This window comes from Salvia miltiorrhiza, chromosome 6 (assembly GCF_028751815.1).
Source record: "Salvia miltiorrhiza cultivar Shanhuang (shh) chromosome 6, IMPLAD_Smil_shh, whole genome shotgun sequence".
In the NCBI taxonomy this organism is placed as follows: Eukaryota; Viridiplantae; Streptophyta; class Magnoliopsida; order Lamiales; family Lamiaceae; genus Salvia; species Salvia miltiorrhiza.
This window is the reverse complement of record NC_080392.1, coordinates 21884148-21912041: the sequence shown is the minus strand read 5'-3', so window position 1 is coordinate 21912041 and position 27894 is coordinate 21884148. Positions and strand designations below refer to the sequence as shown.

Here is a 27894-nt window from a genome sequence, read left to right as displayed (position 1 = left end):
GGTAGTAGTTATTTAACTAAATTATTTAAAAGTATAAGTAATCTATACTTTTTAATGTTGAATGTCTTTTTATATTATAACAATATTTATAATATCAACTAATTATCATATTTAATGCTTTAATTAATTGTTAATTACCAAATTTAAGATAGGACTAAATAGTGATTGGTATAGAAATTACACTCTAGTTTTGGGCGGGAAAAAAATTGTGAAGTTGGATGAGCTTTTATATATATAGATATAGATTTAAAAAAAAAACGTAAAAGTTAATGACAAATTATGATTATCCCAAAACAAAATGATGATCTTACAACAAGACAAGCACAAATACCAATCAAAAAGGCAATGAATACACTGATCGGAATCAATAAGAACACAACATTGGAACATCCTTCAACTAAAGTACCAACCTATATAAATAGCAAGCCAGGAAGAGCAATCCAAAGAAGCCTCATAAATACGTTAATACAGCTGAAATGAAGTCAATGAACGAAAACTGACAACAGAAACAACAATCGTACACATTGTTAAAAGTTAACAAAGATTCACATTTGTATCTTCACTCTAAATCAAAGTGCCAAAAACTCTCACATGCCACCATGATCAGAATCTCCTCCTTGGACTCCTGGAATGATGACCCCGAGGTGATCTGTAGAAGATTTCAATAAAAATGATGAATCACAAAACAGTAACAGTCGGATAGGATCCAGACATGAAAAGAGGGTTTGTAAACTTTTTAATCCCCAATTACATGCCCTTTTTATAATGTGGTTGTTCCAACTCCCACTACAAGACAATTCAAAATTATTACCAACCTAATATGGGTCACTCAAAACTAGATTTGAAGAGTGTCATCTAACATATTCAAAGTGGAGAGATTTTTCAAGGTTACGTATCCTAACATTGATTCACCATGTCTGAATTATTACAAACCCTAACTGATAATTAAAATATTTAACATGCCCCCTCAACAACATTCCAAATGATGTATTTGTCTGTTAAGGTAATAAGTGACACATGCACATTTCCAGTATCAGTATTTCCCAAGCTCTGCACATTACCTCTGGCTCCAAAAGTACATGGGGAGCACTATCATGTTTGGTACAGCTATTTCCTAGTCCTATACTATGAGCAACAGTAATAAGAACCCATAATTTGAGTTAGACATTTAGAAAGAACAGAGGGACTTATATTGTTGTTGCAGAGAATTTGAGATCACATACCTCCTCCTAATGTTCCTTCTTCTGAATGGACCTTTGCTGAACGCCCAGTCAACATTCATGGTCTGGGTTAGGAGTTCAGTTCCATTCATCTCATTTATGGCTCTCTGTGCCTCCTCAAACTTCTCAAATTCAATTAGAGCATAGCCCTAGAAAATACCATAACACATTTAGTGGACAATGGATATACAAGCGACATAGTCAAGGGAAAGATAAATAGATTATTATCGAGAAAAACATGAGGGTGTCGAGCAGAAAAAGAAACATGCTGACTAATCCCTTTGTGAGTAAAGACTGCTTCAGAGATGCAAATATGCTGCTTAGGCAACTCAGAGTAAATAATAATCTTTTCTTGGAGCCCATCTACACACAAGGGTAGTTTGTAAGACTCAAAATGTTCATCCGGGCTATAACATTAAACTATTTTACAGGATCCTCAATTGCTGATACAGAGAATCTATGTTATAATATCATCTAAAGCGGTTGCAGAAAGGGATGGTATGCCTTCAAATTCAACAAAGTGTAAAATGTAAAAATGTGGAAGAAGAAGAAGAAGATTTACATAACATTTAAAGTTAATCCTGATAAACATCATATAGAATGTCATTAGATTTCTCTTTAACATGTTACATAATTAGTATATAGCAGGTAACTTTCATAACGAATCGTAAAAGAACGCAAGATTTATATACCTTGACAAAACCCGTACGACGATCGAGATTCAAGTGTAAATTCTTTATCTCTCCAAAATCACCAAATGCGTTTTGCAGATCGTCCTCTTGAGCCTCTTCATGAACTCCAGTAACCAGAATAATCCATCCTTCAATAGCTACAAAAGTGCAATCACAACTAGACCTCAACTTCTATCCCAATATCCAATTGAAGTTTTTATGAAAAACAAATGGTGTCATCTAATCAAACATGCCTCCACTTCGAATTTGCAACAAACAACAGTGTCAAACACCCGAACAAATTCAATCAGTAGTACATCTAGAGCTCACTTCTCCCACACTATGAGTGCAAGGGAAAATGTAAACACTACCCAAAAAGCAACCCAAGCGAGAGTATCAAGCTCGATTATAATATACACCAAAATGGTTCTACTGAAACTGATCTAAAATATAACATGTTTTCAAATTTCTAATACAGCAACTATGTCCGAACAAAGATATCAACAGAACGGTTAGAAGCAAGGTGAATTCACACAAATAACCTAAATGGAAAAATAAAAAACGGAATAATTCAAAAATAATTAGGGTTTTGGATACTGACATCGTTCGGGGCCAGGACCGCCTTCTGAATCGAGCGAATCGAAGGGGGCGGACATGCGAGCATTTCGGTCCGCTTCAGCAGCGGCCTCGTCGCGAAACCCGCGGCCCTTGGTCTTCTTTGGAGCGGTGGAGGAGCCGCCGCCGGTGATGGCGGACTTCAGGCGAGGAACGGTAGCTCGGTTGGGGGAGCCATCGCCGACATCCTCGTCCATAAGATCGTCCTCCTCAGGCTCGAAATCGACGGCCTCCGCCTCCGCATTCGCCATCTATACTAATATTAAAGTATAGATTTTTGGGGAACGTGTTTCTCGCCAAAAGTAGCTGCCTTTTATCCAGTAAATATCGAGCTTTTCTATCCGCTGGGTAAAATTTGTGACTTCGGGCTCAAGTTTGTGACTGCATTAAAAATTCCAAAATTTTATATTTCTTATTGCATATATGTTGCTTCTGTTTGTGCATGTGGAAAGCAGAGGCTGCGCAGATATATAATCTGTCATTGCGTGTACAAACTGCATCAAAACTGTAAAAATTTAATATTTTAATATTTACTTTTGCTTTATACAGCTGGTTCTTTAGAATTTAGCTCCAAAAACTGGCGCCCAGATACACATTTGAAATTCATAAATAACCAACATTGGAGCCAAATTGATGAATACTCAGCCTATAAATACCAAATCATTTCAGACCATATTTCACTAAGGTAACTTTCTCTCTCTATTCTTGGTTGCTCTAATTATTTTTTGTCATTTTGTGTTTTATAATTTTTATGTGGTCCTTCTATTTATATTTTTTTTTTTTTGGAAAATTTACAACCCAATTATTACAATAAATTCTAAAACAATGATATTTGCAATTGATAGTAATTTTTTAATTTTGTATGCAGGTGAAGATCTGGAGCATGAAAATGGAACCTCTACAATCTGCTACACCGAAAAGAAAAATGGTTTTAGTATATATTCATGATTATTATCATCAAGGAGAAAAAAAAATCATATAATGTTATTTTCATAAGAGAAATTTAATCTGGAGCATGAAAATGGAACCTCTCCTATTGCAACACCCACAAGAAAAATGGTTTTAGTATATATTCATGATTTATATATATTATCATCAAGGAGAAAAAAAAATCATATGTTATTTTCATAAGAGAAATTTAATACTATCATGTTATCTACCATTTCTGTTACCTTTTTTTTGCTACAAATGAATGTAAATATAATATATAATGGCTCCTAATGATTCTTCTATATGATGCAAGGAGTATTGATATTGAATATTTTCGATTGAAACGAGATGAAAAAAGAAATGAATTTTTTTTTTTCTGTATTTATTTTTCTTATCAAAAGACATTCAATCTAAGTACACTAGCTGCCAAAACAGTGGTTTTTTAACAAAACCTGAGCATACTAGCTGCTGTTAGCGGGAAAATTTTCAGATTTTACTTCAAATTCATATCTAAATCTTATCTATATCATCCACTGAAAATTTCAACAAACCAGACCAACTAAATCTGTATTCAGATTTAGAATACATCAAATTTATTTACTTAGCACACAATCCAAAAAACAACAAAATGAGCTTCAAATCACAGAAATATTTAAGCTCAATCGAGATGTTTGACTTGCAAATAACCTTAGTAAATTCAATAATAATTCAAATCCATGTATATAGCTTAACATGAAACCTCAAGAAACAATACCCATCAGCATCCTAAATAAAAGAAATCATTTTCAAGAAAACAAACTACACCAATCAGAAACCCAAAGCTTTTCAAAGATTGACGCACATATGAAAATACTTAAATTGACGCACATATGAAAATACTTAGCTGTAAGGTTTTCAAAGCTTTGATAATACTAATCTATACATATCAAAATCTGCACTAAAATCAAAATGAAATAATCGTATTTTATTTATTTAAAAAAACTCCCTAAAAACATCAAAATCATCTTTATTTATTAAAAAAATCATAAAAAACTTACATGTGTTGTTGTGAAGTTTCTCACAAGGGTGTTCCTCGCAAATCTACACAATTAAAACAAAAAACAATAGATGAGCTTTGCCACAAAATTATAGCCTCTCAAAGTAAAAAAAAAAATTCAACTATATAGAACAAAGTAAATCATGACAACTGAAAATTATACTATTTTTTATTTAAAAAAAATTAAAGAAATTCATAAAAGTCATATTTATTTAAATTTATCAAAAGACATTAATATAATCTACCTAGCACAAAAATAATTTTTTTCTAAAGAAATATGAAGAAAACAGAAACATATGAGAAAACAAGATAAATTTAATGTAACTGTGAACTAGGATTGCAAATGAGATTTTTAAAAAAAAGGGAAAGCAAGCAGTTCACATTGGAGCAACTTAGCGTTCAAATCCCCAAGTGATTTTTGTATATTGCCGTAGCTTACCTTGCTTCTTCAGCCTGCAATAACAAAAGCGACGGATGCAGACGAGAGAGAAAGGGAAGATGCAGATGAGGGAAAAGGGTAGCGTTGGAATTGAAGATGCAGACAAGGGAGAAGGCGAAGATGCAGAACAGACGAGGGAGAAGGGGAAGATGCAGAAGGGAGCAAGGGAATTAAGTGTGATTTGAGAAGATCTACAGATTTAAGGAGAAGGGGGAAGATGTAGACGATGAGAAGATAATTTTTCTTCAATCTGTTGTTGTATCTCCAGGCGCCTGGAATTGAAGATGAGACGAGGGAGAAGGGGAACCAAGGGAGGCAGGGGAATTAGGTGACTTGAGAAGATTCTAAGGCGTCTAGCGGCGCCTATGTGTTTGCTTCTAAAGTTGGGTGAGCATTCGGATTACGGATCGGATTTTTGCCTGATCCGATCCGATCCGAAAATCCGAAGTTTGAAGAAAATAAAATCCAATCCGAACCATATAATCCGTTGATCCGAATCCGAAAATCCGAAGTTTTCGGATAAAATCCGATCCAAACCGAAAAAATCCGAAATATAAGCAAAATCCGAAAATCCGAAAATCCAAAATGACAAGAAATCCGAAATACATACGCCTAACAATCCGAAAATCCAACTGAAGAATCTATGCTGAAAAATTCGAACACAATTCATAAGGCTACACCAATTCATTCTAACAAAATTGAAACAACTGCACCAATTCATAAGGCTGAAAAATTCGAACACAATTCATAAGGCTGCACCAATTCATTCGAACAAAATAGAAACAACTGCACCAATTCATAAGGCTGAAAAATTCGAACACATCAACAAAATTCGAACACAATCATAACTCATAAGTCATAAGTCATAATTAAGCATCAATTTTCAACATTCTTGAGGTTCACTAAAAACTAAAATCGAACCTACCTGCAGCCTGAAGGAATGACGCGCCGATGAGGTGCTCTGGGGAGGGCGTCTGAAACTCTGAGGTCAGAGGTGGAGGGCGTCGGCCGTCGGGAAGAGAGGCGCAGATCTGCGGCGCTCTGCGCTCGAGCTTCGAGCTGCTCTGGGGGATTGCAAGCGCGGAGGTGGCGTGGTGGGGGATTGCAGGCGAAGAGTAGGTGGGGTGGTGGCCGGCGGGGTGGGACGGCGTCGGCGCGGAACGCCCGGTGGTGGAGACTGGAGAGCGATGGGAGTCAGACGCGGTGGTGGAGTGGAGTTGTGGCTGTGTGTGCGGCGCTGATTTAGTTAGGAAATTAGGGTTTAGGTTTTACTTTTTAACATATTCAATAATTCAAAATTTATATATATATAAATTAACATATTCAATATATATATATATATATATATATATATATTAAATACAATTCGGATTTCGGATTAGTTCGGATTTGAAAAGTACTGATCCGATCCGATCCGAATATCCGAAATTTTCTTAAAATTCAATCCGATCCGATCCAAAGATCCGATTAATCCGAACCAAAGTTTAAATTTCGGATTGGATCGGATCGGATATTCGGATTTCGGGTATTTTGCTCACCCCTATTCTAAACCCTAAAATCAAATGATAGATGACTATTTATTGTATTGTTATTATAGTTGGGCTTTTATAATAGTATGAATATGAATTTTCCTATGTTTAAGAGTCCATGGGCTTGATCTTTTCAGGCCCAAAGGTTTCAGGCTCAAAGGTTTCGGCAATTAAATAGCAAAGTTTTTTTTTTTTAATTCAAACCGCAAATAAGCTCAAAATCGATAACTAATAAAAAAATCTCAGAGGCAAAATTAAAGCATATAAGAACATAGTTCTAATTTGACAAATTAATAGCAAAAGGTTTCAACCAAAATTGTACATTGAAAAATCGAAAGAAATTGAACATTCAAAATCTGCATCAAAATGAAAGAAATTGAACATTCCAAAATCTGCATTCAAAGAAATTTTGAACATTCATAATAATAATAATAATAATAATAATAAATCAAACAATCAAAATCAGAAAGAAATTGAACATTCGAAAGAAAAAAGAAAAAAAAAATCTGCATGTTTTTCAATTCAAAGCTCAACCACAATTGAGCATTCAAATTCAGCAATCCAATTTCAGAAATTGAAAATCTAACCAAATAAATGGTTTATATCTTACAAACAAATCTTGCAAATTAAAAAACCTCACCAAATTAAGAATCATAACTCCTTAGAACAAAAGGAGGAACAAAAAGCTTGCCGTTAGCTTATGAGAACAACGATGTCTTGAGGAGTTGTTGCGGTGCGGCGATGATGGCTTGAGGAGCTACCTTGGTGCGGCGGCAATGGCGCGAGGCTGCCAGCAGAGCAGCCACAATTGGAGGCGGTGGTACGGCGCGGCTCCGATGCGATGACTGAAGAGCGGCGTGCAGTGCGCATGGGCAGAGACGGTTTGTACCTTGAAGAGTTGTTGCCTCTTGCTGTGCGGCGGTGACGGACGGCACACATTTGGAGAGCAGCGAACGGTGCGGCTGTGGTGGCGACCGGAGTTGGAGTGTTGAAAGTTGTGTGCGTTGTTGTCGTGTTGACTTTTGTGTGCGTTAGGATTTAGAATTATAAATTATATTGAAAGGTAAGGTTAGTTTAGTAACATTGTATTTAGAATTATAAAATATGCTTAAAATTAAAAATAATATATATATTTTTATGTTTTTTTATTTATATTTTCTCAATCTCTTATCCAATTAATTGATTATAAATCTTTCTTAAAATTATTTACAAAAATTTGTGCACACGTATCTTTTCAGTACTCTTATGTAAATAATTGATTATTAAATACTTGAATTTGGATAACATCTTTGATTGGGTTTACTCTACATAAAAATGAAAAAGTGAATATTTTTTACAAAAAATATGGATAATGTAGCAAAATATCTATTAATATAATATATTATTTACAAAATAATAACCCCCAATTACTATTATGTAATATGGGTGGGCGTGTTTTTAAAAATGATGAGGAGTGTGAATGTTTTTATTTTTATTTTATTTATTCTTGACACAGAACACGATTCTATTTTATAAATTAAATTTGTATATGAATTTCATATTGACGAACTTTTGTTATTTTGATTGTAAATTTATTTGTATAACTATAGTAATTCATGTTGCTCACTTTTAAAAATTATAGGCAAAAACACTACTTATTGCATGGATTGTATTATGAGATATCTCAATGAGCTAAACAACTTATTCATTTAGACCATCTCCAACACTACATCCTAATTTTAAGGTTTTTAGTAGCATCATCATATACACATCATCATATTCCCCGTTCTTATTTCACTTCCAATAATACCTTTTTAAAATTCAATTTTTTGCTGACATCATTGTGGACCTATTTTCAACCCACTTAAATTAATTTAATATTAAATTAATTATTTTATAAATATTAGAAAGAATAAAGATTTTTATTTAATGGAAACCGTATAACATGAAAAAAGTAAAATAGGAATGCATACTAAATAAAAAAAATAGGAACTCACAAAAAAGGTAAATTTAAGAAAAAAGTGCTACTATTTGGCAATATATAAGCACCTTTCGAAATAATAACAAAATTGTAAATCAAAAGAACTACTGCACAATTGTCGAGATTAATAATTAAAAATAATTATTATAAATTAAATAGAGATAAACTATAGTAGTTCATAGAGAGAGAGAGAAAAAAAAAGGAGAAGACATTAATATGATAAATTAATAGAAAGAATAAAGAGAATGAGACACTACTAATGGGATAGCCCAAAAAGAAAGTGGAACACTACTAATGGGACAGAGGGAGTAATTAACACTATTTTGAGTACGGATCAACCCAATTGTACGGTACACCTGGGTGTACGCAAGATTTTGTGTAAAACAAAAAATAGAAAATAAATTAAAGTAAAAAATATCGAATGGCCCCACATTATGCCAATTATAGGGGATGCAATATTGCATCCCCTCTCTCCTAATCATACCTACTCAACATACAACACCCAATGAATTTTTATGAGGATGCATCTCATTTGCAACTTTACATTGGAAATGCTCTTATATAAATGTAGGAATTATTTTTATAATCAATTTATCTTAATTTTTATAATTGTTAATCAATTGCTGTTATATTTTAGTTTGTCCAAACGTACATTATAATTTAATTACTTCCTCCGTCCACTATAAGTTGCTCAAAACTTTTCGGCACTAGAATTAAGGAGAATGTGTAAATGTGTTAAAAGTGATGGGGTCCACATTTAAAAGGGTTAAACTTTGCCATTTGTGGAAATATGCCACTTACAGTGGGACAACCCAAAATGAAATACATGCCACTTTTAATGGGACGGATGGAGTATAATATATAACTTTAGAGGTATAAATTCATTTTTTATAATTGAATAGATATTAATATTAGTGTTAAGAAATATTCATCAAGTGGGGACTGGAATAACTTTCATATTGAGGAACAGGAAAAACTTTCATATGGAAGTAATTGTCTGCTGCTATTCGTTCAAATGGGGAAATTATTTTGAATGTTGCATCAAGTGGAATTGCTTCATTGTTATTTCCTGGTGGAAGAACAACGCATTCACGTTTCAAGATTCCCACTAGTATCAATGAGGATTCTATGTGTATTATAAAATAAGGAAGTCCATTGGCAGAGTTAATTTTGAGGACAAAGCTTATTATATGGGACGAAGCTCCTATGGTGCACAAGTATTGTTTTGAAGCTTTAGATAGAAGTATTCATGGTATAATGTGAGTGCGTGATGAATCAAAGATTAGATGTGTCGTTTGATGGTAAAACTGTTGTATTTGGTGGTGATTTTCGGCAAATATTACCCGTTATCCCTGAAGGTAATAGACATATGATATAGTTAATGCAACGATAAATTCGTCATACATTTGGAGCCGTTGCAAAGTGTTGAGGTTGACAAAGAATATGCGTCTAAAACAAATGTATGGGAATAATGACCACTGAATTGGAAGAATTTTCCAGTTGGATTGCTGATGTTAGAGATGGATTAGTTGGGAGTTATAGTGATGGTGTTCCTGTGGTTAGATTACCTGATGATATTGTGCTTAAGAGCGGTGGTGATCCGTTAAGAACTATCGTATCTAGCACATATCCATTGTTTCATAGTGATAACTTTGATTTGTCTTACTTGGATAATAGGGAAATACTTGCTCCTACTTTAGATGCAGTTCATTCCATTAATGAATACATGACTAATTTGGGGGTTGGAGATGGTAAACTGTACTTTAGTTCAAATAGTTCTTGCAGATATGATTCAAGTAGATGATATAGATCAACGATATTCACACTCCTGAGTTTTTGAATAGTTTGAAGTGTTTTGGTTTGCCAAATCATGAATTGTTCTTGAAAGTTGGGACTCCGATAATGCTTTTGAGAAATATTGATCATCATAATGAACTGTGTAATGACATTCGACTTGTGATTACAAAAGTTGGGTTCTCATGTGTTGGAGGAAAAATTACTAAGTGGTCACAATGTTGGTCAATTAGTTTTGATCCATATGCTCAATATGATACCTTCTGATATAAGATTGCCTTTCAAATTCCAAAGACGACAGTTTTCATTGGTTGTTTCATATGCAATGACCATTAATAAAAGTCAAGGACAATCATTGGCACATGTAAGCTTGTATTTGAAGAAACTTGTGTTCAGTCATGATCAACTTTATATTGCTATCTCAAGGGTCATCAGTCGGCAAGGTTTAAAAATCTTGGTATGTGGTGATGGTGATGAAGAATGTAATAGTACTGATAATGTGGTTTATAAAGAATTTTTTCGAAATTTGTAATTTATATTTTACTTCTCTGTTTAATAGAAGACACGACCACTATATTATTATTATGTTTGTTGTAGTATTTAAGATGATTTTTTTTTCATAATTATGCACTTAAATACAAAAGTTAAATGGTAGTATAATTTTTTATATATTTTTTACTCCAACTTATGTATATGTTAGATTAATCTGCATCTCCTTATGTAGTTGTCAAATTAGTATATTTATTATCTTCATTATCTTAAGTACTATGGACCATTTTTACTTACATCATTAAATTTACCAATATTTCATTAATTTTTATTAATTGTTAGTACATCAAATTAGTATATCCCTTTCTGTATACGACATATCCTTTTCTGTGCCGCATATTTATGTAAACAAGTAAATATAATTTTAAAAAAATTTAAGAAGATTGTGGTATCGAATGTTTAGTTAACATTACGGAAGAAAGATATAAAAAAGATAGAGAAAGATATTATCTCTTATTTTATTTTTTTTACAAACACTACCTTTTGTAAAAAAAAAATAAGAAATCATAGAAAATAGTATAAGTTTACTTGCTGAAATAGAAATTTTATTAAAAAGAAAAGAAAAAAGAGAGACCAGAGACAAAGGAAACAAGCAAAAGCACCCGCAAGAAACCCCGGGTAACCAAAAAAAGAAACCAAGACTAAGAGAACATTTTAAGATGGTCGTCCTCGTCATCTTCATCGTCCAACATATCGCCCCATTTTTTAGAGGCCACAATCGACATAGCATGGGCTGCATCGGAAGAGTTATCGGAGTTGATCACAAAGTTTTGCAGAATCTGTCCTCTAGACTGAGCATACTTCACTTTATTCAGGAACTCCACAGGTGAAGAAGTGTCAAGACCTGGGCCCTGCATATCATCACGGCGTGCTGAGTTTTGGAAATCCGAGGACATGCCATTCATTATGATACGACGGAGCCTGTGCTTGATAGAAGAATCAGAAACTCTCCCCTTCTTGTTGATAGCCCCTTTCGGACGCCCTCGTCTACGAGAAATGGGTCCTGTCGTCCCAGTCAAAGTGAGCAAATCGTTGTTGTCAGTCATCACAGCAAGCGGCTGAACAACCAAAGGTGCAGAAGTCCTCTCGTGTTCCTGGTCCACTACCTCAATTTGGTTCTTTTCGTCATCTGACTCAAGCTGTTCCAAATCCTTTCTATCCTGATTGTCCTGATAGATGCAAGCATCTGAAGCTCGGCCTCCATCAGATGGCGGCTTTTCCATGTTATCATCACAAACAAGTCTATGTTCATCTTGCAACTCTAGAGAAACCAACACAGCAAAGGGATTGGATGAGGTAGGAGAGTCCGAAGAAGAGTTCAGTTTCTGTCCAACCTCAGCAAAAGCCTTTCCAGCCCTTGCTGGAGATTCCTGATTTCCGGTGTAGGGACGAGGATGAACCCTGTGGTCATCTACCTTGGACTGACCACGTTCCCGGCCCTGATGTTCCGTAAAGCCCTCCTCGGTCGTGTTTGTTTTCCTCCTTCTGCATTCGTTAGAAATATGTCCCACAACCTTGCAAACCGAGCAGTAATAAGGCAAATTCTCATATACAAACTTGACAGTAAAATCAATGTCGCCACACTTAATATCTAAAGCCTCAGGAATATCAGCCGAAACATCTAACTCAACAAGAATTCTAGCAAAGTGACCCACATGAGCCTGTGCAGACTGACCATCAATCAAGATAGGCGTACCCACTTCTCGTGCGATCCCGGAAAGAACCTCTGGGTGCCAATATTCATGTGGCAAGTTAAAGATTCTAATCCATACGTGAACAAGGGTTGAATTCGCTTTGTAGGGATCAAAATTCGGCACCCAAGCCTGGAGATGGAGTATACCTGAGCGTAGACGCCAAGTCATTTTAGCGAAGGCCGCTGCCCTATCCTCGTCGGTGGCGAAATTAAAAGTGAAGTAACCTTTTCCGAGAGGATGAATCGATCAACCAACAGACGGTTTCCAAAGCTGCTGAAGTTCCTGCCAAAGATCCGCTGCAAACCGAGGTGACTCACCTTTGCGGAGGATCAGCCGGCCGTGAACCGCATGGGCGAAACGCCGGACTTGTCGTTGGTGGAAAGAAGGCTCTAAAACAAGGCAACGTTTGAGGTCCACCAACTCTGGCCGGAGGATTGTAAAGTCATGAGCGGGGACGTCCCTAGGCTTGGAAACTTGCTCTGTCGGACTGCCATCCCTAGCTTTCAGTTTATCTGCAAAAGAGACCGGCGACACCTTCGAAGCAGACGGTGGACTGAGCACATTCGGATGGGCAGTCCCGATCGAGCGAGGTGGGATCAGGCCCTTAGGACCATCGGCCTGAGTAGAGACACCGACAGTATGGGTAGTCATCACCGCAGCGATTTCCGGGAACGAAACATCATCAGTAGCTCTAGCATTCTCCGCCGAACTATCTGTGACAGTGATGCTCGGAGGCATCGTGATCCCAGACTCGGGGAAGAGAAGCGCCGTCATTACTGTCGTAGAGTTCATTGTCGTCTGATCAGTAGTGGTGAAATCCCTAGTAGAACTGTGGAGTGGCGATGATGATCGACTGACAGGAGCAAAGTTATTAGACACAATCGGGTAATTTTGGAGGGGAGGCTGGAGCGATGCCATTTCTCACAAACGGAGGCAATCTGTGACGACGTCGCCGCTTTCCTTCGACGCAGCTTTGAGCCGCGAACGTCGAGGCCGCGCGACGTCGATGGCGTCGCTTCTCTCAAGCTGCGGTGAGGTTGCTCCGAGCGCCGGGCTGACGGGCACAGCAGCAGCGAACTGAGACGGCCGGTGTGCAGCGAGCAACGCCGGGCTGGTGGCGCGGCGAACTCGCTGCTGCCCGGCGATTAGGCGGGAGCACCGCTGCTGGACGACTGCTGCTGGATCGGCGAGGGCTGCTCACGGCGCGGCGGACGCCGAGCTTGAGGGAGAAGATGGGGCCGGCCCGCTGGGAGAGGCGGTGGATGTTGCGGTGGAGTGGCTGTTTCAGGAGGTGGAGGTGGCCGATGACGGGTAGAGCCACGGCGTGGTTCGGACAGGCGTGCTCTCTCTCACAAAACGCCAAAAGTGGCGTGCTCTATCTCACTTTTTCCGTTCCGTATAAGTTTACTTGCAAAATGATAAAACAAATGCATTAATGCGTTTGGCATAAACTATTGGATTCTTTCAAAATTTTAAAAAAAGAATTTGTTATCTTCAGGGCATGCTTATATCAAAAAGAATTTGTTATCTTCAGGGTATGTTTACATGATAAATTATATTTCAATAGCAATGTATAAATTTTCACAATCACTAATTTAATATTCTATGTATATCATTATATTTATGTTGTACCGTCTTATAATATAAACTGTATGATATGAAACTCTTTTTGTTTTTTTAATTCCTATTTTTTATATTATATAATGTAAATTTTCAATTTTGTTTAAATTCCATGTATTATGTTTTGTATCAATTAAATATATTTTTACAATTATATAGTAATTCTACTATACATGACAAATATGTATGAATATTCATACCGTGCGAAGCACGGGTATAACACTAGTTGAAGCAGATATTTAGCTAGGTTTAGATTTGGGGATAGGAGGGGAAGGGCTAAAGGGATTTTGAAGAAAAACGAGGGTTGTGCTAATGAGTAATGAGTAGACAAATAAGTAGAAAAACGAGGGTTATTATGTGCTTTTTGGCTGTGCTATTTAAGTCTTACTAGTTTTGCTCCCGTGCGATGCACGGTAATAGTTATTTAACTAAATTATTTAAAAGTATAAGTAATCTATACTTTTTAATGTTGAATGTCTTTTTATATTATATTAATATTTTTATAACTTAAAAGATAATATTGATAATTTTTTAAACTTATATAAGAGAGATCTCACTAATACTATAATTGTTTAAATAAATGTGACTTTTTATAGTTGTATGTAAGTTAAATCAATGACCAATATCAATTAACAACATATTTTTATCAACTATCATTATTAGCTAGTTAAAATGTCCATCAAAATATTCATCTGTTTTTATTTTAGGTTTCTATTAAGAAATAAAATTTTTCTAAAACTTTATTTATGCATAGTAGTAAAAAAGATTTTCTAGAATTTTTATTATTTGATGTATAATATACAACTTTGATTTTTTTCAAAATACTTCATTCGTCCCAGTTATATGGGCTGATTGAATTCTGCAAAATGATTAAGAAAATCATTGTAAAAGAAAATTATACAAGTATATTCATAGCATGTCCATATTTATTATTTGACAATACATTAATGCTAGAGTGAATTAAAGAATTAAACTAACGCGTATAAGGAAAATAAAGATGAGAAGAAGTTTAATGATTGTTTTGAGCACACTAAAATTTATACTCTTTTGTCGTGTGGATTTATGATTTCTTTTAAGATAAATTTGAAGTCGCTCCAGAGCAGCGAAGTCGCTCCAGAGCAGAGAAGCTTTGCCAGAGCAGAGGAATCGTTCCGCCAGAGCAGACTTGATTCCTCTGCACTTTTCCAGAGCAGATGGTTTTTTTTTTCTCGCTAGGGTTTTTTTGACTTACTGAACAAGTTTCTTTGTTTTCTTAGGTTACGTTTGTTTCCTTATTTACGTTAGGGTTTCCTGTTCCCTATAAATAGGGTTGCTATGTGTTGGACGAAGGGGGACGAATTTTGATAATAATATTGTGAGTTTATTCTCTCTCAAGTTTCGAATTCTTCTTGATTATCCAAACAAGAATTCAACATATCGACGAATCGACGAGTTCATCATCCCTCGCCGTGTGTCATTCAGCGTCTCCGAGTTGCTGCATCATTCATACGTTGGGGTTAGGGATCCGCTCTCTAGAAACGACGTAGAATAGATTCAGGGGTTTTGGGACAAACTTCCACCTTTATCTTTATATTATTTGTCATCTCAAGTCTTCCGCGCATCTTTATTTGTTCATTCCGGTGAAGTTCAAGGGGTTACCGGCGAGGTTCATATCAGTCAGGGCAGAGGAGCAACATCAAAAGGCTTGGAGATAGCAGCAGCAGAGGAGTCAGCGAAGTCCTCGCCAGAGGAGTTAGCGAAATCCTCGCCAGAGGAGTCAGCAAAATTCTCGCCAGAGGAGTCAGCGGAATCCTCGCCAGAGGAATCAGCGAAATCCTCGCCAGAATAGTCAGCGAAATCCTCGCCGGAGGAATCAGCAAAGTCCCCGCCAAAGGAGTCAGCGAAATCATCAAGAGAGGAGTTAGCAAAATTCCAAAGGAAGGTTTCAATAAAGCTACCAGTCCTAGCAAAGGCAGAGGGATCACCAACACTTCGATCAAAAAGATAAACACTCAACTCTACAAAAAGGGAACAATCGTCGTATCTTAAAGTCTTTGGAATAAAAGTTCACGCCAATAATAAAGCAACAGGAGGGCATCAGGGACAAGCAAACACAAAATCAGATCGAAAGACGTACATATATCTTTATCAACCTTCAACAAACAAGAAGGAAATCTAACTTGGAATTACAATTCCGAAGTCAAAGGGAAAATGTTTATCTTTGCTTTCTTACAAGTATTAAAACTCTTATGTCTTCATGATTTGCAGGGATTAAGGAAAACAACACAAGGCTAACTTTTAACAACACTTCGCTGGTTGAACACGAAGAATACCCGGTTCAACCAGACCAGGGGGAGTAGCTGATGAGGAGTAGTATATGCAGAGCAGAGAAATAATATAAATCAGAGGAGCGGGCTTTATTAGAGAAGTGGATTGTGCCAGAGGGACCACCTTTTCAGAGAAGTCGTTCCTCGCTAGAGAAATCACTCTCGCCAGAGAAGTCATTATCGTCAGAGAAGTCACTCTCGCAAGAGAAATCACTCTCGCCCGAGAAATCACTCTCGCCAGAGAAGTCATTATCGTCAGAGAAGTCACTCTCGCCAGAGAAATCACTCTCGCCAGAGAAATCACTCTCCCCAGAGAAGTCATTATCGTCAGAGAAGTCGCCTTAGCCAGAGGGGTCATCTTCGCCAGAGGGATCACGCCCGCCAGAGGGATCATACTCGCCAGAGGGATCACGACCGCCAGAGGGATCGTGCCCGCCAGAGGGATCGTACCCGCCAGAGGGATCATACCCGCCAGAGGGATCATGCCCGCCAGAGGGATCACACTCGCCAGAGGGATCATGCCCGCCAGAGGGATCACACTCGCCAGAAGGATCATGCCCGCCAGAGGGATCATACCCGCCAGAGGGATCATGCCCGCCAGAGGGATCATACTCGCCAGAGGGATCATATTCGCCAGAGGGGTCACCTTCGCCAGAGGGGTCATCTTCGCCAGAGGGATCACCTTAGCCTGAGGGGTCACCTTCGCCAGAGGTGCGGCTCTTGTCAGAGAAGCGAACTCCGCCAGAGAAATCACCAAAAGGGCGGGGAAAGCTCCCGCCTAAAGTCGAATTTACTATTTTGCCCTTGACCACGCGAAGAGCGTGTTCGGTAGGCGAAATTACTTTTCTACCCTTAGCTTGTATTCGTCTATAAATACGCGTACATGCACACTTTGGAGAGACACGTTATCTTTTACCTTGAACACTGCAATTTACTCTTGGCTCTCGTGCTCTCAATCCAATCATTCTTTCTTAGCCAACAACTTGTAAAATGTAAAACACTCTCTCGATTATAGTGGAAAACCCCCCAAAAACCCCGTGGACGTAGGTCTTCTCGACCGAACCACGTAAATCCGGTGTCGTTTACTGCTTTTATTTACCGTATTATTTCTCGTTTCACCAGATATATATTAGATTAAATTAATGAACATTCATATACTATAATATCTTATCTATTATAAATTAAAGTCGATAAATATATATATATATATATACACACACACACATATTGTATGGAATATACCATTTATATAACATAATATATTATTAATTGTATATAAGTAAATCTTCTTAAGTTTATTACATGTCACTATAGAAATAACATTCAGTTAAAATATTAAAATTAATGTGTTGTCATGAGTTATGTCATTGTAACATTAATTATTAATTGTTGATCCAAAATCATCAATACATAAATATGACATGCCATTTAAAATTTAAAAAATATAATTATTTCTAAAAATAGTAAAGTGATTTTTGGCAGGAAAAAATAATTTACTATTTTTGAAAATGGTTGTGCTTATATATATGAAAATACGAAAATATTTCATGTGTATTGCACGGGGTGCAATGATAGTTCATTTGCAGTAAAAGTGATGATTTTGGGGGGGAGAGGGGGGGCTCATAGGGGATTGGAACCCAGGACCATCCAATAAAATGATGAATTCACTGTAGATCTTTATGATCTAAATGCAAAAAATGGTTCATAGTTTATATCTTAAAGTGACTTTTAATTTATTTTGGCCAATCTTTGGTTCATAGTTTATATCTATATAACTAATATATTTTAGAGATACAAAATTAACTATATTTTAATTAAAATAATAGAAAATTTATAACAAAAAATACCAATATGATTTGGAGTAGACGAAATAAAGACAAACTAAAAAAAAATCTAAAATTAGTAAGTTAATTTTAGTAGAAAAAATTTAACTTATTATTTATGAGAATAGTTTCTTTTACATACAATAAGAATATTAGTAGAAAAATTAACGAATAAAATGAGAAGATTAGCGTTGACATAAAGATAAAGAGATTAGTAGAAAAGTTATTTATTACTTGAGAAAGAAAGCTATTCTTTTAGAATCTATAGATCAAATATAATTGGTATAAATATTTCAAAAAAAAAAAAATTAGAATTTTAATGGAATAATTGAAAATTTGAAATTATGTGAGAAATTATCATATTTCATGTTATAATGTAATTCATTATTCTTACATTATATATAATGGACAATGAATATATTTGAAGGAATCATTAATTACTATACTATAATATTTGTAGGTGTGAACTAATTACCATAAACAAAATATATATATAAATCATCATAAATATACATATGTTATGCACTAATTATAAACTATCTATATTATATGAAATAAATCACAAAAAATAAGTACATTGATATGTACATACATATGTTATATACTGTATTAGATTATATACATGTGTATACATATAACCGACTATTAATATGTGAATGAATTAGTCAATATTGACATATTTGTTGTAAATATATCTTCTAGATATATCTTATGTGTGTTGACCAAGAAATCTCCCTAAAACCCTAGCTTCCTACTTGTATAAATAGAGGCCTTTGGCCCTCATATTGAATACGCTTAATACATATTCTCTTCTCTATTCTCTCTAGTTTATAACACGTTATCAACACGATAGTTCTAATTTTCTCATCATCTCTCTTTGATCGTAAAAAAAAAAAATTGGAGGTATGCCCTAGGAAAGAATCGTATCTTTCCATCAAGGTAATATTCTTGTATTAATAGAAGTATATAATTACAGTTGCAAATAGCAGAAAATAATTGACATAAGGCATCTAGAAATTTTGATCGAAGGGATCTCGAATCAAAGACTCTTATACCTCAATGGCACATGATTATGGACATTTGATAATATGATACCGATGGGTTCTGTGCACTACTAAAATGTCAAGGTTTATGGTTTTTCTAATTTTTATAGTTTTAGGTGCTTTTGTTTTTTTTATGCCTCTAAATAATGGATAATTCAAAATACGTTTGATGATATCTTGGTTGAATAATGATTAATTTTTAGAAATTGCGTAATTCATAATATGATAGGAGTACTAGTTTTCATAATTGAGTTCGACTATTTCTAGGTACTATTCTATATTATTCTGATAAATTTATGCTCGTAAATTTTTGATATTGTTAGAGATTTTGGATTTGATTGGTACAATATTCAAATGAATATTTTGATAGTTCAACTTTTGGATTCAACTGTTGGATCACTTTAATTTGCTGTTAATATTTGCTATTCAGATTATCGTACCTCTTTGTATTAGATTAAGTTAAAATTCAGATTACTTTAAGGGCATGTTTGTTTGGCACGGATTCTGTCCTGGGAAAGTAATTTGATTCCAAAATATTAAATTCCTGTGTTTGGTTAAATTTTTGTTAGATAGAGAAAGTAATCAGAATCCTGAAAACAAGGAAAGTAGTACAACTTTCCAGGATTCTTATTCCTAGCTTTTCTTAGGTATTCTTTTTCCTCATTCTCAGGATTCTTACTTACATATATATCCAATATTATTTTTTTATAAAATGAAAATTATTATTATTATTATTATTATTATTATTATTATTATTATTATTATTATTATTATTTTAAGAAAATCATAATTTAATTTTTATAATTATGAATCATACTTATTATTATTATTAATTAATTAATTCATGAATTATTTTAAGAAATCATAATTTAATTCTTAGAATTATGATTAATCATACTTATTGTTAATATTAATATTAATATTAATATTAATATTATTATTATTATTATTATTATTTTAAGAAAATCATAATTTAATTTTTATAATTATGAATCATACTTATTATTATTATTAATAATTAATTAATTAATTAATTCATGAATTATTTTAAGAAATCATAATTTAATTCTTAGAATTATGAATCATACTTATTGTTGTTGTTGTTATTATTATTATTATTATTATTATTATTATTATTATTATTATTATTATTATTATTATTATTATTATTATTATTATTATTATTATTATTATTATTATTATTATTATTATTATTATTATTATTATTATTATTATTATTATTATTATTATCTAAGAAAAAAATGAATTTAATTTTAGAATTATAAATCATTTAGTTAATCTTAATAATGTACTTTGATGTTACTATAAAATTAAGGGTAAATATCACTTTAAACCCCGAACTATTTTCACACTATCAATTATATTCTGAATTATTGAAAATAATTTTTTAAACCTCAAAAATTATATTCTGAATTATTGAAAATTAAGGGTAAATATCACTTTAATTCTTACATATATTAATTAAATATATTTATTTAATGATACAATCCAGAATCCTAATAATTAATTTTGATATTTCCAAACACTGGATAATGAATCTATTAGGATTCATTTTCCATGGAATCATTTTCCTGGGAATAACAATCCCAATTCAGATTACTTTCCTGACAAACAAACATGCCCTAATCGTTATTTTACATGCTTCAAAATGGAAATTATCTTTGGCCGAGAACCTGATGTTTCTCACTTACGAACTTTTGGTTGCGCGGTTTAAGTCCCAATTGCACCCCTCACAACGAATAAAAATGGGTCCCCAACAAAGACTTGGGATATATGTTGGATTTGATTCACCCTCGGTTATAAGGTATATAGAACCTTTAACAGGTGATTTGTTTACTGCACGTTTTGCATATTGTCATTTTGACAAAATGACATTTCCAACATTAGGATGAACAAATCTACATCCAGAAAAGCACAAGGAACTCTCTTGGAATGAGAAAAACTTATCACATTTTGATTCTAGAACAAATGAATGTGAACAAGAAATTGAAAATATTATTCATTTGCAAAAGATTGCAAATCAAATCCCTGATGCTTTTGTAGATACAAGAAAAATGACACAATCTCACATACATGCTGCAAATACTCCAGCTAAAATTGATGTCCTTGAAGGACAAATAACTTTGGCAGCAAATGAGTCTAAAATTCGTCAAAAACATGGTCGACCAGTTGGTTCCAACGATTCTATGCCTAGAAAAAGAAAGGGGCAAGATGGAAACCAAACAATGACGAAAATGACTAATCAACCAAATAAAAGCGATTTAATTCCTGAAGAATTACAAGTATCTGAAATTCATGAGATCTCAATAAATTATTTACATTCAAATCAGATACTAGAGAGAGAAAATATCATCGTTGATGATATATTTGCCTTTCATATAGCTCTTCAACTCTTAAATATCAGGATCCTGAACATAAATCTGTTGCACAATGCAAACAGAGACTTGATTGGCCAAAGTGGAAAAAAGCTATAGAAAGGGAATTAAATTCATGTGATAACCGGAAAGTATTTGGATATATAGCCCTAACTACGCAATCTAAAATCCATGTTGAATACAGGTGGATCTTTGTTAGAAAGAGAACCGAGAAAAATGAAGTTACGAGATATAGAGCAAAAACTCGTAGCACAAGGTTTCTCACAAAAACCAGGAATTGATTATGAGAAAACATACTCTCTCTCCAGTAATGGACGCTATTACTTTCAGATTTTTGATTAGTCTGGATGTGTCACAAAGGCTTGATATGCGCCTTATGGATGTAGTAACTGCTTATCTATATGGGTCATTAGATAATGGCATATATATGAAAATTCCCGAAGGATTTAAAATGCCTGAAGAATTGCAGTCAAAACCCAAAAATATATATTCAATAAAGCTGCAAAAATCGTTGTATGGGTTGAAACAGTCCAGTCGTATGTGGTACAATAGACTGAGCAAGTATCTTTTGAAAAAAAAGGATACAAGAATAAAGATATCTGCCATTGTGTTTTCATTAAGAAAACCGAAAGTGGATTTGCAATCATAGCAGTTTATGTTGATGATTTAAATTTAATTGGGACTCCTGAAGAGCTCAATAAAACTGCTGAATATTTGAAGAAATAATTGAGATGAAAGATTTGAGAAAGACAAAGTTTTGTCTTGGTTTGCAAATGGAACGTATCCGTGGAGGAACGTTTATCCATCAATCTACATATACAGAAAAAGTGTTAAAACGCTTTTACATGGATAATGCACATTCATTAGCATCACCAGTGGTCGTTAGATCTATTGATACTAAGAATATCCATTTCGACCAATTGAAGAGGGTGAAACAATACTTGGTCCAGAAGTACCATATCTAAGTGCAATTGGAGCGTTGACTTGTCTAGCTAATAATATTAGACCAGATATAACTTTTTCTGTCAATCTTATAGCAAGATTTAGCGATGCACCCACTTTGAGACATTGGAATAGTGTTAAACACATTCTACGTTATCTAAAGGGTACCACTGAACTTGGATTATATTATCAAGAAAATTCTGATAATACTCTGGTGGGGTATTCAGATGCAGGATTTTTATCCGATCCACATGCATGAAGCTAAATCACAAACTGGATATGTTTTCACATGTGGTGGAACTGCTATATCATGGAAGTATGTGAAGTGAACCTTGACTGTAACGTCCTCAAATCATTCTGAAATCATTGCAATCCACAAAATAAGTCGAGAATGTGCATGGTTGAGAAATGTGAAGAGTCATATCCAAGAGTCGTGCGAGTTAGCTTCATCAAAGGCCAAACCAACAATTTTATATGAAGACAATGTTGCTTGCATCGCGCAACTCAAGGAAGGATACATCAAAGGCGATAGAACAAAGCATATTTCTCCCAAGCTCTTCTACACACACGACCTTCAAAAGGATGGCGATATCAACGTTCAACAAATTTGCTCAAGTGATAATCTGGCGGACTTATTCACCAAGGCATTACCAACATCGACATTCAGAAAGTTGGTATACGAGATCGGCATACGTCGACTCAAAGATATTCAATGATCTCAAGTTCAGGGGAAGCAGTTGTACTCTTTTTCCTTCGACTAGGTTTTGTCCCATTGGGTTTTCCTAGCAAGGTTTTAATGAGGCAACATTTTTGTTTTAAGGATTGGTCAATCAAGGGGAAGTGTTGGAAATATATCTTCTAGATATATCTTATGTGTGTTGACCAAGAAATCTCCCTAAAACCCTAGCTTCCTACTTGTATAAATAGAGGCCTTTGGCCCTCATATTGAATACGCTTAATACATATTCTCTTCTCTATTCTCTCTAGTTTATAACAATATTTATAATATCAACTAATTATCATATTTAATGCTTTAATTAATTGTTAATTACCAAATTTAAGATAGGACTAAATAGTGATTGGTATAGAAATTACACTCTAGTTTTGGACGGGAAAAAAATTGTGAAGTTGGATGAGCTTTTATATATATATAGATTTAAAAAAAAAACATAAAACTTAATGACAAATTATGATTATCCGAAAACAAAATGATGATCTTACAACAAGACAAGCACAAATACCAATCAAAAAGGCAATGAATACACTGATCGGAATCAATAAGAACACAACATTGGAACATCCTTCAACTAAAGTACCAACCTATATAAATAGCAAGCCAGGGAAAGCAATCCAAAGAAGCCTCATAAATACGTTAATACAGCTGAAATGAAGTCAATGAACGAAAACTGACAACAGAAACAACAATCGTACACATTGTTAAAAGTTAACAAAGATTCACATTTGTATCTTCACTCTAAATCAAAGTGCCAAAAACTCTCACATGCCACCATGATCAGAATCTCCTCCTTGGACTCCTGGAATGATGACCCCGAGGTGATCTGTAGAAGATTTCAATAAAAATGATGAATCACAAAACAGTAACAGTCGGATAGGATCCAGACATGAAAAGAGGGTTTGTAAACTTTTTAATCCCCAATTACATGCCCTTTTTATAATGTGGTTGTTCCAACTCCCACTACAAGACAATTCAAAATTATTACCAACCTAATATGGGTCACTCAAAACTAGATTTGAAGAGTGTCATCTAACATATTCAAAGTGGAGAGATTTTTCAAGGTTACGTATCCTAACATTGATTCACCATGTCTGAATTATTACAAACCCTAACTGATAATTAAAATATTTAACATGCCCCCTCAACAACATTCCAAATGATGTATTTGTCTGTTAAGGTAATAAGTGACACACGCACATTTCCAGTATCAGTATTTCCCAAGCTCTGCACATTACCTCTGGCTCCAAAAGTACATGGGGAGCACTATCATGTTTGGTACAGCTATTTCCTAGTCCTATACTATGAGCAACAGTAATAAGAACCCATAATTTGAGTTAGACATTTAGAAAGAACAGAGGGACTTATATGGTTGTTGCAGAGAATTTGAGATCACATACCTCCTCCTAATGTTCCTTCTTTTGAATGGACCTTTGCTGAACGCCCAGTCAACATTCATGGTCTGGGTTAGGAGTTCAGTTCCATTCATCTCATTTATGGCTCTCTGTGCCTCCTCAAACTTCTCAAATTCAATTAGAGCATAGCCCTAGAAAATACCATAACACATTTAGTGGACAATGGATATACAAGCGACATAGTCAAGGGAAAGATAAATAGATTATTATCGAGAAAAACATGAGGGTGTCGAGCAGAAAAAGAAACATGCTGACTAATCCCTTTGTGAGTAAAGACTGCTTCAGAGATGCAAATATGCTGCTTAGGCAACTCAGAGTAAATAATAATCTTTTCTTGGAGCCCATCTACACACAAGGGTAGTTTGTAAGACTCAAAATGTTCATCCGGGCTATAACATTAAACTATTTTACAGGATCCTCAATTGCTGATACAGAGAATCTATGTTATAATATCATCTAAAGCGGTTGCAGAAAGGGATGGTATGCCTTCAAATTCAACAAAGTGTAAAATGTAAAAATGTGGAAGAAGAAGAAGAAGATTTACATAACATTTAAAGTTAATCCTGATAAACATCATATAGAATGTCATTAGATTTCTCTTTAACATGTTACATAATTAGTATATACTCCCTCCGTCCATGAAAGAACTTCATAGGAGGGAGTGGCACGGGTTTTAATAAAATGTTGTATAGTGTATTGAGAGTGGAGAAAAAGTTGTAAAGTGTATTGGGAATTGTGAAAAAATATTAATAATTTATTGTGTTGTTTTAATTAATGTTATTTGAGTGGTGGGAATTGTCTTAAAAGGGGAGTATTTTTTAAGTGGTGGGGTATTGTCCCAAAATAGGAAAAAGTAGGAAGTTCTTTCGTGGACGTCCCGAAATAGAAAAATAGGAAGTTCTTTCGTGGACGGAGGGAGTAGCAGGTAACTTTCATAACGAATCGTAAAAGAACGCAAGATTTATATACCTTGACAAAACCCGTATAGTACGACGATCGAGATTCAAGTGTAAATTCTTTATCTCTCCAAAATCACCAAATGCGTTTTGCAGATCGTCCTCTTGAGCCTCTTCATGAACTCCAGTAACCAGAATAATCCATCCTTCAATAGCTACAAAAGTGCAATCACAACTAGACCTCAACTTCTATCCCAATATCCAATTGAAGTTTTTATGAAAAACAAATGGTGCCATCTAATCAAACATGCCTCCACTTCGAATTTGCAACAAACAACAGTGTCAAACACCCGAACAAATTCAATCAGTAGTACATCTAGAGCTCACTTCTCCCACACTATGAGTGCAAGGGAAAATGTAAACACTACCCAAAAAGCAACCCAAGCGAGAGTATGAAGCTCAATTATACTATACACCAACAGGGCCGACCCTGAGGGCGGGCGGGCATGGGCGACGGCCCAGGGCCCCAAAAAATTGAGGGCCCAATTTTTTAATATATCTCATTAATTATAGGCTTTATGTATACTAAAAAAATATTAGATAAAATAATTTATTGTCAAAAATTCAAAGTTCAATTTAAAATCAATTTCAAATTAATTTGATGATAATTTTGTAACATAATTTTGAGGGCCCAAAATTTTAAATATATCTCATTAATAATAGACTTTATATATACTAAAAAAATATTAGGCAATATAACTTATTGTCAAATTTATATTATATTAAAACTTCAAAGTTCAAATCGAAATATAAAATTATGTTGACAATGGCATTTATTGACTTACTGTTCTAAAATGAGCTTCTTAAATTTAAAATTGTTGAAAACGTATTTGAGATCGTCAATGTCCCTAGAGAGATTGAATGATTTGACAATATCTATATACATATATAAAAGCTCAATCACTTTCAAAAATAGTAAGTTAGTTTTCCTACCAAAAATCACCTTACTATTTTTAAAAATAAATTTTTCTTTCTATTTTTTTTATCAATCTACTCTAGATAATAATAATAATAATAATAATAATAATAATAATAATAATAATATAATATTCATACAAAAACATACTAAAAATTTAATAAATCGATTCCTTCTTCTTGACTGTATCCTTTAGCCACTAGTCTTGCTTTATTTCTCACAACGTTTCCTTCTTCGTCTTCCTTGTTCTTGAAAATCCATTTCAAGCCAATCACCTTTGCATCGTCTGGTCGATCCACAAGCTCCCAAACTAAATTCCGGTTGAATTCATTGAGTTCCTCTAGCATTGCGATGACCCACTGAGTAGACTTCAGAGCTTCTTCAATATCCTTGGGCTCTGTAGATGATAAGAAACAGCTGAAATTCTTATCTTCGTTGATGCAGTTCTGATTGATGTCGAAGACGAGGTTGCACATAGATCTCCGAGTCTTGACGCCATCTGATGGTTCTCCAATGATGTTATCCTTTGAGTGGAGTTCAAACCATCTTCGATACTTCTTGATCTCTTCTGGAGATAGTGGGGCTTCTTCGGTCAGAATGGTTCTGAGGTGTTGAGCACCTTCTGGAGCAGGGGAGTGTTGAGCTGGAGCGGCTTCTGCGCGTTCAACTCGAACTTCAGCAACTGGAGTTCCCCCTTGACTGATGCCATCTGCATTGGCTCCAGTCTGAACTTCAGACCTTTGATTGATCTTCTGATACTGAAGCATCTCAGCATCTTCATCTTTGCCAGGTCCCCACACCAAGACAGTAGAGGGCTCAGTGTTGTGAATTTCAGCTTTGGAACCTTCAGTGTTCTGAACACACTTTTCAGCTTCATGTTCCCTGAAACCATCTGTAGACTCATCAAAGATCACATGAGGTGTTTCTTCAACACAAAGAGTTTGAGTATTAAACACTCGATAGGCTTTGCTTGAACGATCTGTTCCAGAGTATCCAAGGAAAACTCCTGGATCAGCCTTGCTATCGAAAGTGTTCAACCTCTTCTTATCATTGTTGTGTATGAAACACTTAGAACCGAAAGCATGAAAGTAGGCAATCGATGGCTTTCTGTTCTTCCATAACTCGTATGGAGTTCTTCCATGTCTCTGAGTGAGGAAGGAGCGATTCTGCGTGTAGCATGCGTTGTTGACTGCTTCGGCCCAAAACTTCAAGGGGAGTTTTGACTCGGCTAGCATCGTCCTTGCTGCTTCCTTTAGAGACCGGTTTCTTCTTTCTGCAACTCCGTTCTGCTGAGGAATTCTTGCTGC

General features: G+C 34.9%; 1 protein-coding gene and 1 long non-coding RNA gene across 11 annotated transcripts; both read right to left on the bottom strand.

The window, feature by feature from the left end:
- Positions 1-328: 328 nt before the first annotated feature.
- On the bottom strand, positions 329-6227 carry LOC130987491 (RNA-binding protein Y14A-like). Of its 10 annotated transcripts, none has more exons than XM_057911020.1 (6): positions 5837-6227; positions 4474-4516; positions 2493-2887; positions 1913-2049; positions 1224-1369; positions 329-649 (listed from the first exon to the last, which is right to left on the bottom strand). In XM_057911020.1, exons 3-6 carry the CDS (start codon positions 2755-2757, stop codon positions 604-606), a joined length of 594 nt encoding a protein of 197 aa, XP_057767003.1. In that variant the 5' UTR covers positions 2758-2887; positions 4474-4516; positions 5837-6227; the 3' UTR covers positions 329-603. The 10 variants fall into 10 exon arrangements, with proteins under 10 accessions (XP_057767003.1, XP_057767005.1, XP_057767004.1 ...); XM_057911022.1 differs by having other exon boundaries at positions 2493-3411; positions 5837-6216; XM_057911021.1 differs by having other exon boundaries at positions 2493-3000; positions 5837-6211.
- A 17684-nt stretch (positions 6228-23911) lies between these two features.
- On the bottom strand, positions 23912-26057 carry LOC130987490 (uncharacterized). The gene is made up of 3 exons (XR_009089775.1): positions 25685-26057; positions 24701-24846; positions 23912-24126 (listed from the first exon to the last, which is right to left on the bottom strand). It is a non-coding gene; the product is annotated as an uncharacterized LOC130987490 (long non-coding RNA).
- Positions 26058-27894: the final 1837 nt, after the last annotated feature.